The 14,925-nt window shown below is 45.1% G+C and overlaps 1 protein-coding gene across 1 annotated transcript in view; it reads right to left on the minus strand.

The window, feature by feature from the left end:
* Window positions 1–12,766, minus strand: part of LOC129698829 (adenylate cyclase type 10-like) — a 79,385-nt gene extending 66,619 nt beyond the window's left edge. Inside the window, exons 1-9 of the mRNA XM_055638142.1 lie at window positions 12,534–12,766; window positions 11,866–11,970; window positions 7,600–7,638; window positions 6,675–6,818; window positions 5,933–6,138; window positions 4,363–4,459; window positions 4,174–4,262; window positions 2,641–2,832; window positions 1,965–2,083 (exon numbers count right to left, since the gene is read on the minus strand). Of these exons, the coding sequence (XP_055494117.1) occupies window positions 1,965–2,083; window positions 2,641–2,832; window positions 4,174–4,262; window positions 4,363–4,459; window positions 5,933–6,138; window positions 6,675–6,818; window positions 7,600–7,638; window positions 11,866–11,970; window positions 12,534–12,741 (1,199 nt within the window). The 5' untranslated portion in view covers window positions 12,742–12,766. The remainder of the gene's footprint in view (window positions 1–1,964; window positions 2,084–2,640; window positions 2,833–4,173; window positions 4,263–4,362; window positions 4,460–5,932; window positions 6,139–6,674; window positions 6,819–7,599; window positions 7,639–11,865; window positions 11,971–12,533) is intronic.
* Window positions 12,767–14,925: the final 2,159 nt, after the last annotated feature.

The raw sequence follows: 14,925 nt of genomic DNA on the forward strand, positions 1-14,925 counted from the left end.
TCTCTATTAACATCGTATTAACATGATGTGTCACCAGCTGTGTTTTGACCTTCAAGTATTACTGGAGGTATTCACGGAGAATTTCTTAAAGCTGTCTGAGGCAGGTACAATTACCATTTGAACTAATTGTATGTATTGGTGGATGGGAAAGATTTAAACGGGTAACGGGTTTAAACAGGTCAGGTCATTAAGGGCTCCGGTTGAACGGGTTTTCTGGCCGGCTTGCAGGTAAGTCCCTCATTCACGGTCACTCACGTTAATTAGTATTTTTTCCCCCATCTCTCACTCTTTCCCCCCCCCTCCAAGGTTGGTTCTTCTGTTTGCCTTTATTTGCTTCAGTTTTATTTGTTTAAGTGTTATTTTTCACATTGTAGCTTTTGAAAGATTCAAGCAGGTATCGGACACTTTCTAAGGGCTGAATCGGCCGGTATGCAGTTCCTTTCATCACCCGGCATGGCTTAAAATCAAACTGTCGAGGCGATCAAGGCTCCGGATGTTGAAGCACCCGCCAGCCGATTTTAAGCTGCGCTGGGCGATGAAAGGTCCTGTGAACGGGCCGATTCAAGCCCCACGATTCGGGGTGGACAAAGCTGCTGTTGCTGGAATTTGGAGTCGGTTACCAACCAGATCAGTTCCCAATGTTACCATCCACAGGGCCCACGGCCGAAGCTTCTGAAGTCTTGCGTGTGTGTGTGCACGTGTGCGCGGCCACCAAGAAATTGTGCCCCCCCCATGTATTGATATGAATTTCCGCCCCTGCTAGGTTGTATGCAAAACAAAGCTTTGCTCTGTACCTAGGCACCCTAGGTACATTTGACAATAGAAGTATCATTCATTCATACAGTAATCTCAAGAGTCCACATTTAGGTCTGTTTCCTTCTAAGCATTGCCTATCCAGCTGCCCATCTACAGGTCTCTCAAAATGACCAGAAGGACATGGGTCTTGTGCAAGCAGAGATTAGTTTATCAAAAGTTCTGGGGAGACGGCAGGACAATGAGTTTGAGAGGGAAAGACAGATCAGCCGTGATTCAAAGGCAGAGGGGACTTGATGAGCCGAATGGTCTAATTCCGCTCCCATGATTTATGAATATGAATCTTGGCATCATTACCAACATGGACATTGGCGGCCAAAGGGCTTGTTAGTTTAGTTTAGAGATACAGCATGGAAACGGGCCATTTGGTCCACTAAGTCCACGCCAACCATTGATCACCCGTTCACGTTAGTCCCTACACACTCTGGGCAAAATCTTTATCTTAACCTATAAACCCGCACGTCTTTGGGATGTGGGAGGAAACCCATGTGGTCATAAGGAGAACATTCAAACTCCACACAGAAAGCACCTGAGGTCAGGTTCGATCCCAGGTGTCTGGCATTGTGAGGCAGTGGTTCTACTAGCTGCACCATTGTGCCGCCAAAATTAATGTTCATGTGCTGTACCTTGCTAAAGAAAACTCCAAAGCCAAAATGTCGCCTATCCATGTTACCCACTGCATTCACCCTATCTATTTGGCTCATGATATTATACACCTCTATAAGATCACCCCTAATACTCCTGCACTCCAAGGAGTAAAGCCCTAGCCTGCCCAACCTCTCATTGTAGCTTAGGCCCTTGATTCCAGGCCACATCCTCAAAAATCTTCTTTGCATTCTTTCCAGGTTAACGACATCCTTCCAATAGCTGGGTGACCAAAACTGAAGACAATACTCCAAATGTAGTCTCACCACCATTTTTTACAAACTAGTTTTCTACAAGCTGCCAGAGGAGGTAGTTGAGGCAGGGACAATCCCAACATTTAACAAACAGTTATACAGGAACATGGATAGGACTGGTTTGAAGGGATAGGGACCAAATGCTGGCAGGTGGGACTAGTGTAGCTGGGACATGTGGCCGGTGTGGGCAAGTTGGGCCAAAGGGCCTGTTTCCACACTGTATCACTCTATGACTCTAAGCTGAATGCTTACCTGACGTATCGCAATTTATTGCAGAACTCATGGACGTTGTGGGCACACTGTAAAGCATTTCCACATTCATCTTCTCCTTTGTCACCAGGAAGACCAAAAGCACAAAGAAATGTACATCCCTTAAATTAATAACATACGTGTTACAAGCATGATTGTCACAACTGGATTTAAGCACATGTTTTACAACTGACCTGCACTGTGAACCGATAGCCCTCTGTTATAGATGCATAGAGTCATACGGCGTGCACACATGCCCTTCCGCCCAACTTGCCCACACGGACCAACATGCTCCTTCTACTCTAAACCCACATGCCTGCAATTTGCCCATATCTCTCTAAATCTATCCGATCCATGTACCTGTCTGAATGTTTATTAACTCTTGTGATAGTGCCTGCCCAACTATCTCCTCTGGCAGCTTGTTCCATACACCCACCACCCTTCGTGTGAAAAAGTCACCCTTAATGTGAAAAATGTTCCTATTAAATCTTTCCCCTGTCACCTTAAACCTATGTCCTCTTGTCTTTGATTTCCCTATGGCTCTATGGCTCTAAGTAAAACTGTTTTCAGGGGATATTTACCAAGGATGGATTCAAGTTGTGGTTTCGATGGACCGGAAGGCTTGTTTCTATGTTGTATCTCTGGACTAACCTGTTAGTGCCATCTGCTGGCTACTTACTTTGTCAAACATAAAGACTTTATTTATCCTCCCCTGATAGTTTCTGAATTCGTTGTTGATTCCAACACAGCAAGCCTGAATGGATTGGCATTGATGGTACATGGTTGCATTTTCCACAAACTGCAGGTTCACAAACACCACCGTTGCAGGTCGCATTTCAGACAAATAATCCAGCGGTACAGCATCATCAATCTAAACATCGACAAAAATTCACTCGGTTAAATGGTGCAACTTAAAAAAGATAGGGCTTTCATATTAGAATCAGAGAGACATAGGCATCCTAGTGGCGCAGCAGTAGAGCCACTGCCACTCAGCGCCAGAGACCCGGGTTCGTACCTAACCTCAGGTGCTGTCTGTACGGAGTTTGTATGTTCTCCCCGTGACCCACGTGGGTTTTCTCTGGGTACTCCCACATCCCAAAGAAGTGCAGGTTTGTAGGTTAATTGGCCCCCTGTAAATTGTCCTTAGCGTGTAGGATAGAACTAGTGTACGATGGTCGGCATCAACCCGGTTGGACGAAGGGCCTGTTACCATGCTGTATCTCTAAACTAAATTAAACATACGGCAGGGAAACAAGTCCTTCAGTCAACTCGTTCATGCTGACCAAAATGCCCCATCTATGCTGGCCCCATTTTCACCTGTTTGTCCCTCATCCCTCTAAACCTTTCCTATCCATGTACCTGTCCAAATGTCTTGCTATTGCGCCTGCCTCTCCTACCATCTCTGGCAGCTCGTTCCATATACACACCATCCTCTGAATGAAAAAATTGCCTCGAAGTACATGTTTCCTATTAAATCTTTCTCCCCTCACCTTATAACTATGGGTCTTGATTCCCCTAGCCTGGGTAAAATACTCTGAACTGACAACAATAAGCTGTGCAGGAATGTGAATTCGAAGAAGGATAGAAAGAGATTTCAAAGTTTCAAAGTCATACAGCACAGAAACAGGCTCTTCGGCACAACCTGCCCATGCTGACCAACATGGCCCATCTACACTAGTCCCACAAGCCTGCGTTTGGCCCATATCCCTCTAAACCTTTCATATCCATGCACCTGTCCAAAGGCCTTATAAAAGTTGTTATACTACCTGTCTCACCTATCTCCTCTGGCTGCTTGTTTCATATACCCACCACCTTCTGTGTGAAAAAAGTTGCCCCCCCAGGGTTCATATTAAATCTTTCTCCTCTCACCTTAAACCCATGTCCAATGGTTCTTGATTCCCCTACTCTGCATAAAAGACTCTGTGCATCTATTCCCCTCACGATTTTATACCGAAGATCACCCCCCAGTCTCCTGCGCTTCAAGGAATAAAGTCCTAGCCTGTTCAACTTCTCCCTCTCGCTCAGGCCCTCGAATCCTTATAAAATGCAGAACAAAGTTTATGTTCCACAATTTTAGTTCACAAAAGATCCAACTACTCCAAAGACCCTATGCATTCACCCTGGGCTCGGTGGGCCGATGGTTTGTTTCCATGCCGCACTTTTAAACTCTAAACTGGTTCTAGACATAAATGATGGCATTAATATTTTGTACCTTAAGTAAAACTGTTTTCAGTAGATATTTACGTAGCACAGATTCGAGCTGTGCATTTGGCAGTAATCTTGATGTTTTCCTTATTGCCTCTGTAAATGAATCTAAAGTCAGTTTCTTGCGAACACAGGAAATGCCCTAATCTTGGTAACTGAGCACCCGCGAAAACTAACACCAAGAGAATTAACATACTTTTACTGACACCAACTTCTTGATATTCCAAGTGGGTCCCACATTTTCTCACGTACGCATCAACTGAAAAGCGAGGATCTCTCTTTATATAACGCACCTGCATTAAAAGAACATTTTAACATGTTAACGTACTCTGTAAACGTACTTGTGGCTTAAATTAGACAGCTTCTTAATAGACAGCTTCCTTTTGTATTGCCAACATTTGTTAACATTGTTATGGCTAAATTTAAAATGCAGCAGGTGTAACTCCATTTTAAATTAAACATGTGAAAATCTCCGCTGCCTTCTCCATAAAACCATAGGGCGCAGGATTTAGGCCATTCACTCATTGAGTATTTTTAAGCCAGAGATTGATAGGTTTTTGATTTGGGCGTGAAAGGTTATGGGGATAAGGCAAGAGAATGTGGTTGAGAGGGAAAAACAGATCAACCATAATAATAATCTTATATATATAGCACATTTTTAGTCAACTTGCATTGACCCCAAAGTGCTTCACATAATTACATTACATTTACACACAGGCAAAGGTGGGTGAAGTGTCTTGCCCCAAGGACACAACGACAGTATGCACTCCAAGCGGGATTCGAACCGGCTACCTTCCGGTCGCCAGCCGAACACTTAGCCCATTGTGCCATCTGTCGTCCCTATGATTGAATGGTGGAGTAGACTCGATGGGCCAAATGGCCTAATTCTGCTCTTATGTCTTATGGTCTACTGAACTGATGTGCTACAATGCTGAGAACTATGATTTGCATTCTGTATCTTCCCCTTTGCTCTATCTGTTGTGCTTGAGTTTCTGATTGTATTTATGTATAGTTAGTTAGCTAGCTTTGTTTATTGTCATGTGTACCGAGGTACAGTGAAAAGCTTTTGTTGCATGCTAACCAGTCAGCAGAAAGACAATACATGATTACAATCAATCCATTTACAGTGTATAGATACATGATACGGGAATAACGTTTAGTGCAAGGTATAGCCAGCAAAGTCCGATCAAGGATAGTTCAAGGGTCACCAAAGCTGTAGATAGTAGTTCAACACTGCTCTCTGGTTGTGGTAGGATGATTCAGTTGCCGAATAACAGCTGGGAAAAAACTGTCCCTGATTCCGGTGGTGTGCATTTTCACACATCTATACCTTTTGCTTGATGGGAGAGGAGAGAAGATGGAGTGGCCAGGGTGCGACTCGTCCTTGATTATGTTCCTGGCCTTGCTGAGGCAGCATGAGGTATAAATTGAGTCAATAGAAGGGAGGATGGTTGGTGTGATGGTCTGGGTTGCGTTGAAAATCTATTGCGGTTTTGGATGGAGCTGTTCCCAAACCAAGCTGTGATGCATCCTGATAAAATTATTTCTATGGTGCATCTGTAGAAGTTGGTGGGAGTTGTAGGGGACATGCCAAACTTCCTAAGCCTTCTAAGGAAGTAGAGGCGTTGGTGTGCTTTTTTGGTCGTTGCTTCATTATGGTATTATCTGATGTGATTGGATAAGAAACAAAGCTTTTCACTACACATGAGAATAATAAAGCAAAATCTATATTAGGTCTGTAATGTAGTGAGAAATATTGAACGTACTTTTACAGCTCTTTCATTCTCGATCTTCTCAACGACAATATTGGATCGGTCACACAGCTCCCAGGCATTTGGGGATAAAATCACAGTATTGGCTGAAGCAAGTCCTTCAGCTTTACGAACTTCATCGATTGCTCGCCCTATTAATGCATAGTAACGGGAATCCTCGTCTCCCATCACCACTTTGGAAAGCTTCCCTGCTGAAATACCTGCAAAGAAAGAACAAAGACTGTGAGTTCATCATTGGAGGGAATGGGGGTTACTTGGAATGAGAGAAATCAGCGTTCATACTGCTGGGTTGTAAGTTGCCCAAGCGAAATATGAGGTGCTGATCCTCCAGCTTGCATGAGGCCTCACTCTGACAGTGGAGGAGGCCCAGGTCCGAGATGCTGCCTGTCCTGCAGAGTTACTCCAGCATTTTGTGTCTATCTTCGGTTTAAACCAGCATCTGCAGTTCCTTCCTACATGAGGTCAGTATTGGAATATCTTGCAGCCCTGATTTGTTCTGGCCTTTTCCTACCCCCTCCCCCCCCTCATCCCCCCCTCTACTTTCAGTCTGAAGAAGGGTCCTGACCCAAAGTATTACCTGTTCCTGACCTGCTGAGTTACTCCAGTACACTATGCCTATCTTTGGCATAGACCAGCAACTGTAGAGTTCTTTCTCACACATGTACCTGTTGAAATGTATTTTTTAATTGGCATGTGTCCATGCTGTATTTCTAAACTAAACTAAATTGGAGATTACCTATTTTTACTCTGAGCTTCACCCCCACTTCCGTTTCCCTGTTGTCGCATTTGTCCTGTATATTCAGGCTGCATTTCACAGCCAAGGAGAGCACCTCACTCAGCTCTTTCCTGTGTTCTCTCCACAATGCCAACATTGCATCACCTGTGAAGACACAAAATGGAGACACAGTAAAGAACCATTCCGTGGAGCCATCCAAAAATCACCCGTCGGGCCGCAGCTATACCTCAACAGCAGGCCTGGCTGGCCCACCCTGAGGCGTAACCTCTACACAAAGAGGACCCTGAGGGGCAACCTTTTTACACAAAGGGTGGTGGGTGTATGGAACGAGCTGCCAGAGGAGGTAGTTGAGGAAGGGACTATTGCAATGTACAAAAAACATTTAGACAGGTACATGGATAGGATAGGTTTAGAGGGATATGGGCCAAACGTGGGACTAGTGTAGATGGGACATGTTGGTCAGAAAGGGCAAGTTGGGCCGAAGGGCCTGTTTCCACACTGTATCACTCTATGACTATAACTGGGGAATGCGCCCGGAGAGGGAAGCCGTCGAGCCCGGCCTCTGCTTGTCTCCGAGAACCAGAGAAGAGGGTGGAGGGAGTGGGTGATGGCACAAAGGCTGAAGGTGGCCGGGTGAGGAGAGGGACGATCTAGATGGAGGCAACGGCTGCAACAGGCCTCTGTGGCCAGCTTCAGCTGGATCTGTGAAATGGCACCTAAACCCGCCGACTCATGTACATGATCTCAGTGGGCTATTTCTAAACACTGTCACCAATCCGGGATTTTAATTATGTATGGTGATAGTTTACTGAACTGTATGCAAAAAAAGAATGTCACTGTACCTCCGCACATGTGATAATGACAACCCATTGAACCATTGAAATAATCACCAAATTTCAAAAAATGTTAATTTACAACTTCTTACCTGCGTAGTTCACAATGTCTCCCCCTGCTCGAAGAATATCTAAAATATATTAGGATTAATAAGCATTATTTGGAATAGTTATGATGAACAAAACTAATTAGCCACATCACTACACTTTGCCTTACTTAAAAGCTATCAATAGAGGGTGGATTATTTTTGGGAAAGAAATAGCAGGAAAACAGGCCCTTCAGCCCATCAAGTCTATGCTAACCATCGATCACCCTTTAGTTCTATGTTATCTTAAAAACGCGCACCACAAGACTCAGGACCAGCTTCCCCTCTGTTATCAGGCTTCTATACGGTCCCTTCCATAAGCTTAGAACAGTGTTTCCCAAAGTGGGGTACGTGTACCCCCAGTGGTAGGTCTTCAGAGGGGTATGCGGCAATTTTAAGCTATGTACTACTGAAACAGATTCATTATTAGAAAAAACATACTGTGGTTACGAATTATTTTATACATACGTATTTGCAAATAAATTATATATTTCGTATGAATTCTCCTACTCAAGTTGTGATAGCTGCTGCATTTGGTTAGTTTGCAGACTCCCGCGCAACTCGTAAATTTTCGTTCAGTCTCACTTGCCCGAATGGTTTGCATTTCATGTGCGTCAGCGACTAAGAAATAGTAATCATATGGTCGTGGGTAAATGCCTTTCTAACCCTTAAATTCTCAATTATGGATCATTGGTTAAAAACGGTGTCTAAAACGCACAAAAGAGAGCCATAAGGAAGATAGAAGTAGCAGCAGACAATGAGAAAACGTTGATATATCTGGACCAAATGAATGTATTGAAATTGAGAAGGGTGTGCCACCTGACATCTCTAAAGGACCAACTAAGAAGATGGCAAAGAAGCTTCGTATGTACGATGTAAATTACTTGAAATATGCATTTTCAAGGACGGGAGGTGAAGATGAACCGGCTCCATTATGTGTCGTTTGTCATGAAATTTTAACAAATGAGAGTATGAAGCCTTCCAACTTGAAGCACCATTTTGAATTGAAATATATCGAATAGAAAGACAAACCTGTGAAATCTTTTGATAAGAAACTTAAAGATTAAAAAAAAACTCAGAAAATAATGTGGTGCCTGACAGGAATTGAGAATAAAAATGCCTTATTAGCCTCATATATGGTGTCGCTCTTAATAGCGAAAAATGGGGCACCAGAGACAATTGGCGAAACTTTGGTCAAGCCTGCAGCAAAGATAATGGCAAAGTAATGATCGGAGATGACGCAAAAAGGTCTTTTGATCGTATTTGTCTCTCAAATAATACTGTTCATCGAAGAATCACCAAATTGGCTGAAAATATAATACAAATATTATTGTCCAACATCCGTCAGAATCGTTATTATGCATTACAGGCGGACGAATCCACTGACATTGCGAATTTTGCAAATCTTTTGGTATTCGTTAGGTATGAAAAAGACAAAGAAATTATGACGACATTTTAACTTGCCAACCTTTGCCAGAACATACAACTGGAGAAGACATTTTTAACATTATGGATGAATTTATGCAACAAAACAAACTTGGTTGTGCTGGAAGAAGCACAGACGGAGCGAAGGCCATGGTCGGATCGAGAAAAGGGCTTGTTTCAAGGATTAAAACTATTGCACCAGATGCAAAATCAACACATTTGTGCACAGAGAGGCTTGCAGACCCCCAAAAAGTTCTAGACAAAACAATGAAAATCATAAATTATATTAAAGGACGTTCATTAAATGCCCGACTTTTTTCACAACTGTGCGAAGAAATGGGGAGTAAACATACCCAACTTCTGTTCCATACTGAGGTTTGTTGGCTTTCTCATGGAAAAGTGTTGACTCGTTTATTTGAAATGAACTACTGGTTTTTCTAAATGAAAGCTTTGAATGCAGGAAAAATGTTCCCAATGTTGGGCGAGTCCAGAACCAGGGGCCACAGTCTTAGAATAAAGGGGAGGCCATTTGAGACTGAGGTGAGAAAAAACTTTTTCACCCAGAGAGTTGTGAATTTGTGGAATTCCCTGCCATAGAGGGCAGTGGAGGCCAAATCACTGGATGGATTTAAGAGAGAGTTAGATAGAGCTCTAGGGCACGGTGGAATCAAGGGATATGGGGAGAAGGCAGGCACGGGTTATTGATTGGGGACAATCAGCCATGATCACAATGAATGGCGGTGCTGGCTCGAAGGGCCGAATGGCCTCCTCCAGCACCTATTTTCTATGTTTCTATGTTTCTAATTGTAACAATGTTTACAAGACTGGAGATGGCTCTGTCAATTAGCGTATCTGATAGACATATTCTATGTTTTAAATAATCTTTAATTTGTCCTTACAAGGCAAATAAATTTCTACATTTCACATTCAAGATAAGGTGAGCACTCCAGTGGCTAAATTGAAATTGTGGCAAAAGTGAGTTGTTATTGGAGAAGTGGACTCTTTTCCATCTCTTCATGAATTAGACAAGTTCAAGTGAACAAATTGAAGACGGTATGATGATTATTATATACAGCATTTACAGAGTTTCAGATGAATCTAGAAAAGTATTACCCTAAATTAGACATAGAAATTGAGTGGATAAGATACCCATTCAACAGCAATCAATCAGTGCCAAAAGGTCTGTCACAAACAGTAGAACAACTGTTGGAACCTCCCAGCTTCTGATGGATTCTTAAAAAACAAATATAAAGAGAACACATTCTCTTCTTTTTGTTTACAAACACAAAATGAATTTCCAGAATTGATAGATAAAGCCCAAAAGTTCATTTTTCCATTTCCAAGCTCATACCTGTGCGGTTGGATTTTCGGCCCTTGTGGACATTAAGACGAAGAAGAGGATCCGCATATTATATGTCGAACCGCAACTGAGGTTGAAATTAACTACAGGGCCAAATGTAGCCGAAATATTTTCTCAACATAAGCAATTTCATCCTTTACATTGATGACAAATTATTTAAATAAAATAAATATTTAATGGATACTTTATTATTATTATATTCTATATATTTATATTCTTTATTATTATTAATTATATTCTAGTAATTATACATTATATTATAGACAACTTTTGTTTATATGCACACCTTAATTCAAAATAAAAATGTATGCAATTTGTATCAACTTTTACAATGAAATACGATTGTTTTTAACGAGGGGTGCAAGTGCTTACGAAAATTTACGAAGGGGTACACGGATATCAAAACTGGAAATCACTGAGCTAGAATACTATCCGACTCATCTCTACCCCATGATAGACACAAAATGCTGGAATAACTCAGCAGGTCAGGCAGCATCTCCAGAGAAAAAGATAGGTGACGTTTCGGGTGGGAACCCTTTTTCTGTCTGAAGCATAGTTCTGACCCGACACGTCAGCTATTCTTTTTCTCCAGAGATTCTGCCTGATCCGCTGAGTCAATGTTCATACCGCTGGGGTGTAAACTGCCCAAGGAAAATACGAGGTGCAGTTCCTCCAATTTGCGCTGGGCCTCACTCTGGCAATGGAGGAGGCCTAGGACAGAAAGGTCAGTGTGGGAGTTAAAGTGTTAAGCAACCGGGAAACCAGGTAGGTTTAGACGGACTGAGCATGGTGTTCAGCGAGTGCAGGATGGAAATTAGTAATGGTTAATTTGTAGTGAAGAACTGCAGGTGCTGGTTTCCACCAAAAAAAAAGGCACAAAGTGCAGGAGTAACTCAGCGGATCAGGCAGCAACTGCGGAGGGAGTGGATAGGTGATGTTTCAGGTCAGGACCCAATCAGTTGACGTGAAACATCATTTGTCCATTCCCTCCACTTTGTGGTTAGCTGCAGAATACTCCCAGTGTGACTAGACTCCCAGTGCGTTAAGCCCCAGCCCCGTGCCCACTGTTCCTCCCGCCCCTCCCCCAACCCCCCCCTTGCCCCTCCACCACTACACTGCCCCATCTACCCCACCACCCCCCTCCCCCTCCAACCACCACTGCCCACCCCTCCACCTTCCATTCTGGCCCTCCTCTCCATCCCCATATGCCCCTCCATGCGACCCCCTCCACCCCTGCTACAACCCCCCATCCCTTCCTCCCCACCTACCTGCCCATCCATGTGCAGTCCTCCATCCCCGCTACTGCCCCACTGCACCCCCCTCCCCCACTGACCCCACATGCCCCTCCATGCCACCCTGACCCCCCTGCTGCTTCCCCCTTTCCCTCCCAACCTCCCCAGTCTCCTCCCCCCCCCCCCCCCCCCCAGGCGGAGCCCAGCGTGCAATGCCACAATCCCCCACACCCAAACCGACTGCCGGCCACTTACGGTCCACGATGTCGGTGATATAGCCGTTGAGCGTGCGGGTGAGGTGGTCGGCTCCACTGCCTTTCTTACTGTTCTTGGTGTAGGTCTCCGTCAGGCTGGTAAACCCTGCGGTGAACACAGCATGTGGGTCACGGGCACCCAGCTGCCCCAGCCCTTACACTCCCCCGTCCCTCATCCCCCCCCCACCCCATCCCTCCACACCCTCCTGTCTCACCCCTACACCCTCCTCTTTCCAACCCCCCCCCCCCCCACCCCACCACCCACCGCCCACTTCCCCACCATAATACTCCCCATCCCTCCACCCGCACACTCCCCACTGCCACCCCCCCCTCCCTGTCTCAACCTCTCCACTCCCTGCCCCTACATTCCTACTCCCCATCCCTCTACCCCTGTCCCTCCACCCCAACATTCCAGCCCGCCACTCACCGCCCCCCCTCCACTCCCGCCCCTCCACTCCGTCCCTGCCCCTTCACTCCCCTTCCCTCCACTCCCCGCCCCTCCACATCCCTCCCCTCCCCTCCCTCCCCGCCCCTCCACTCCCTCCCTCCCTGCCCCTCACCTTATAGCTATGCCTACTAGCCTTTGACATCTCCACCCTGTGGGGAGAAATGCTCTGACAGTCTACCCTCTCTGTGCCGCTGCTAGTCTCGTGGCTGCAGTCGGGGTACCTGAGATGTCAGCAAAGAGAAGGACTCCATGGAAATGCTCGACGTCGGGGATGGGTCTATCCACCCCCTCATACACCACCAAGTCCGGCACGTTAGCGGCCAGCTTGCAGATCTTGTAGGTGCCGGCGAAGAAGGACCTCTGTTTGATCTTCATCCGGGCGAGAGGGCGGACGAAGCTGACGGCATGCCTGTTGGCGACGTAATCCATGTCCCTCCAGTGCCCCACCAGGGTTCCTCCCTCCTACCTCTGCTCCTCCTCCTCCTCCTCCTCCCCTCCAACTGCTCGTCGCCCCCGGTTACCTCCCCCCGGCGACCACCCCATTGTGAGGTCACGAGGAGACAATGGGGGTGAGGGGTCATAGTTCCTCCCCAGAACAATTATCCCTCTTTCACTGATGGACTGTGGACAGGGAAGGTGTAGAGAGGGACATGTGCCAATCACGGGCAGAGTAGCTGCCTCGCTGCGCCAGACACCCAGGTTCGATCCTGATGACGGGTGCTGTCTGTATGGAGTTTGTACCTTCTCCCTCTGACCGCGTGAGTTTTTTTTGGGTGCTCCAGTTTCCTCCCGCATTCCAAAGGCAGAGAAACATAGAAAATAGGTAGGCCATTCGGCCCTTCGAGCCAGCACCGCCATTCAATATGATCATGGCTGATCATCCAAAATCAGTACCCCCATTCCTGCTTTCTCCCCATATCCCTTGATAATGTTAGCCCAAAGAGCTATATCTAACTCTCTCAACCATACAGGTTTGTAGGTTAATAGGCTTCGGTAAAAAAAAATGGTAAATAGCCCCTAGTGTGTAGGTGTATGGGGATCACAGGTCGGCATGGAATTGGTGGACCAAAAGGCCAATTGTTTCTGTGCTATATCTATAAAGTTTAAAGTCTAACGTAAAGGTAGGTCAAGCTTAGATGGGGCATTTTGGTCGGCATGGTCGAGTTGAGCCAAAGGGCCTGTTTCCGTGCTGCATGTATGGTGTATGTACTGAATCACAATCAGGGACACAATAAGTAGATAGACACAAAGTGCTGGAGTAACTCAGCGAGTCAGGCAGCAACTCTGGAGAAAAAGGATGGGTGACATTTCAGGTTGGGACACATCTTCATGCACAGTACTTCGCTCGCCAATTTACTCCCTTAATGATTTATAGGTTAATTGGCCTCTGTAAATTGCCCCTAGTATGCAGGGAGTGGATGAGAAAGTGGGATAACATTGAACTAATGTGAACGGGTGATTGATGGTCTGCGCCAGACTCAGTGGGCCGAAGGGCCTATTTTTGTGATGTATCTCTAAAACAAAAGTAAAGTTTAAAGCGGGATAATCCATGTTGATAAGAATATTAAAGAAACAAAATAGGTTTTTTGTTAAGACCATAAAATGTCAGAACCCTGTCCTCATAAGAGGAACAAAAGGTTAGAGCGCAGTAGTTAGGAAGGCAAATGGAATATAGGTCCACCACTGATTTTCCAGCACCCTTGAGGAGAGGAGTCCAACGGTACAGTAACGTTTCCACCTAGGCCACTAGGGGGGGCGAGATACTGGCCTGCAAAGTCGGCCTCGGAAGTTGGCTACGGCAAATTCAGCTGGGAGGTTCCGATGAGGCCTCACCCGGCCGAGGCACCACATATTCCAGTTGACGGAAAATTATTGGTGGACCTGTAATTGACAGCGTAAGGAACTGCGGATGCTGGAATGCTAAACACAAATTGCTGGAGGAACTCAGCGGGTCAGGCAGCGTCTGTGGAGGGAACGGGCAGACAGTGTTTAGGGGCCTTCTTCAGACTGATAGAGTAGGGGGGGGTAAAGCTGGAAAAGAGAGGTGGGGGCGGGACAAAGCCTGGTAAGTGATAGGTGGATACAGGTGGGGATGGAGGGGGGGGGGGGGGTTGATTGGCAGATGGGTGGAGTAAGTGACACAAGATGAAAACGAGGCAGAAGGATGTCAGATAATCACAATCACAATCAATCGCAATAATACTATTAGTAGCAATGTTACAAAATTTTGAGATTAAAAAAATCAAGTCTGCAATTTATCCCAAGAGATAAAGCATAACAATAAGTTTAATTTGACACCTAATTCACTTTCATATCTCAAGTAATAAAAAAGTTATGGCCATTTTCATACTCGGAAATTAGCATCTTGTTCCCTATTGATTTTCTATGGACATAACAAAAAATCTGTGATCGTGGACAGTCAAAAGCCCATAACCTTCTTAAAAATTAAGAGAACTGAATGAAATTTTCAGTTATCATAGATTGAAGCATTCTGAAACAAATATAAAATAATCTTACTTGGATGACCTGAAATCTCATTTACATCAATTTATAGGCCAAATGGAAGAATTTAGTGTTCAATTGCTGTAAATTAAAGTCCATTCTAAATCAGCT

The sequence above is a fragment of the Leucoraja erinacea genome, chromosome 7, assembly GCF_028641065.1.
Source record: "Leucoraja erinacea ecotype New England chromosome 7, Leri_hhj_1, whole genome shotgun sequence".
NCBI classification, from domain to species: domain Eukaryota; kingdom Metazoa; phylum Chordata; class Chondrichthyes; order Rajiformes; family Rajidae; genus Leucoraja; species Leucoraja erinaceus.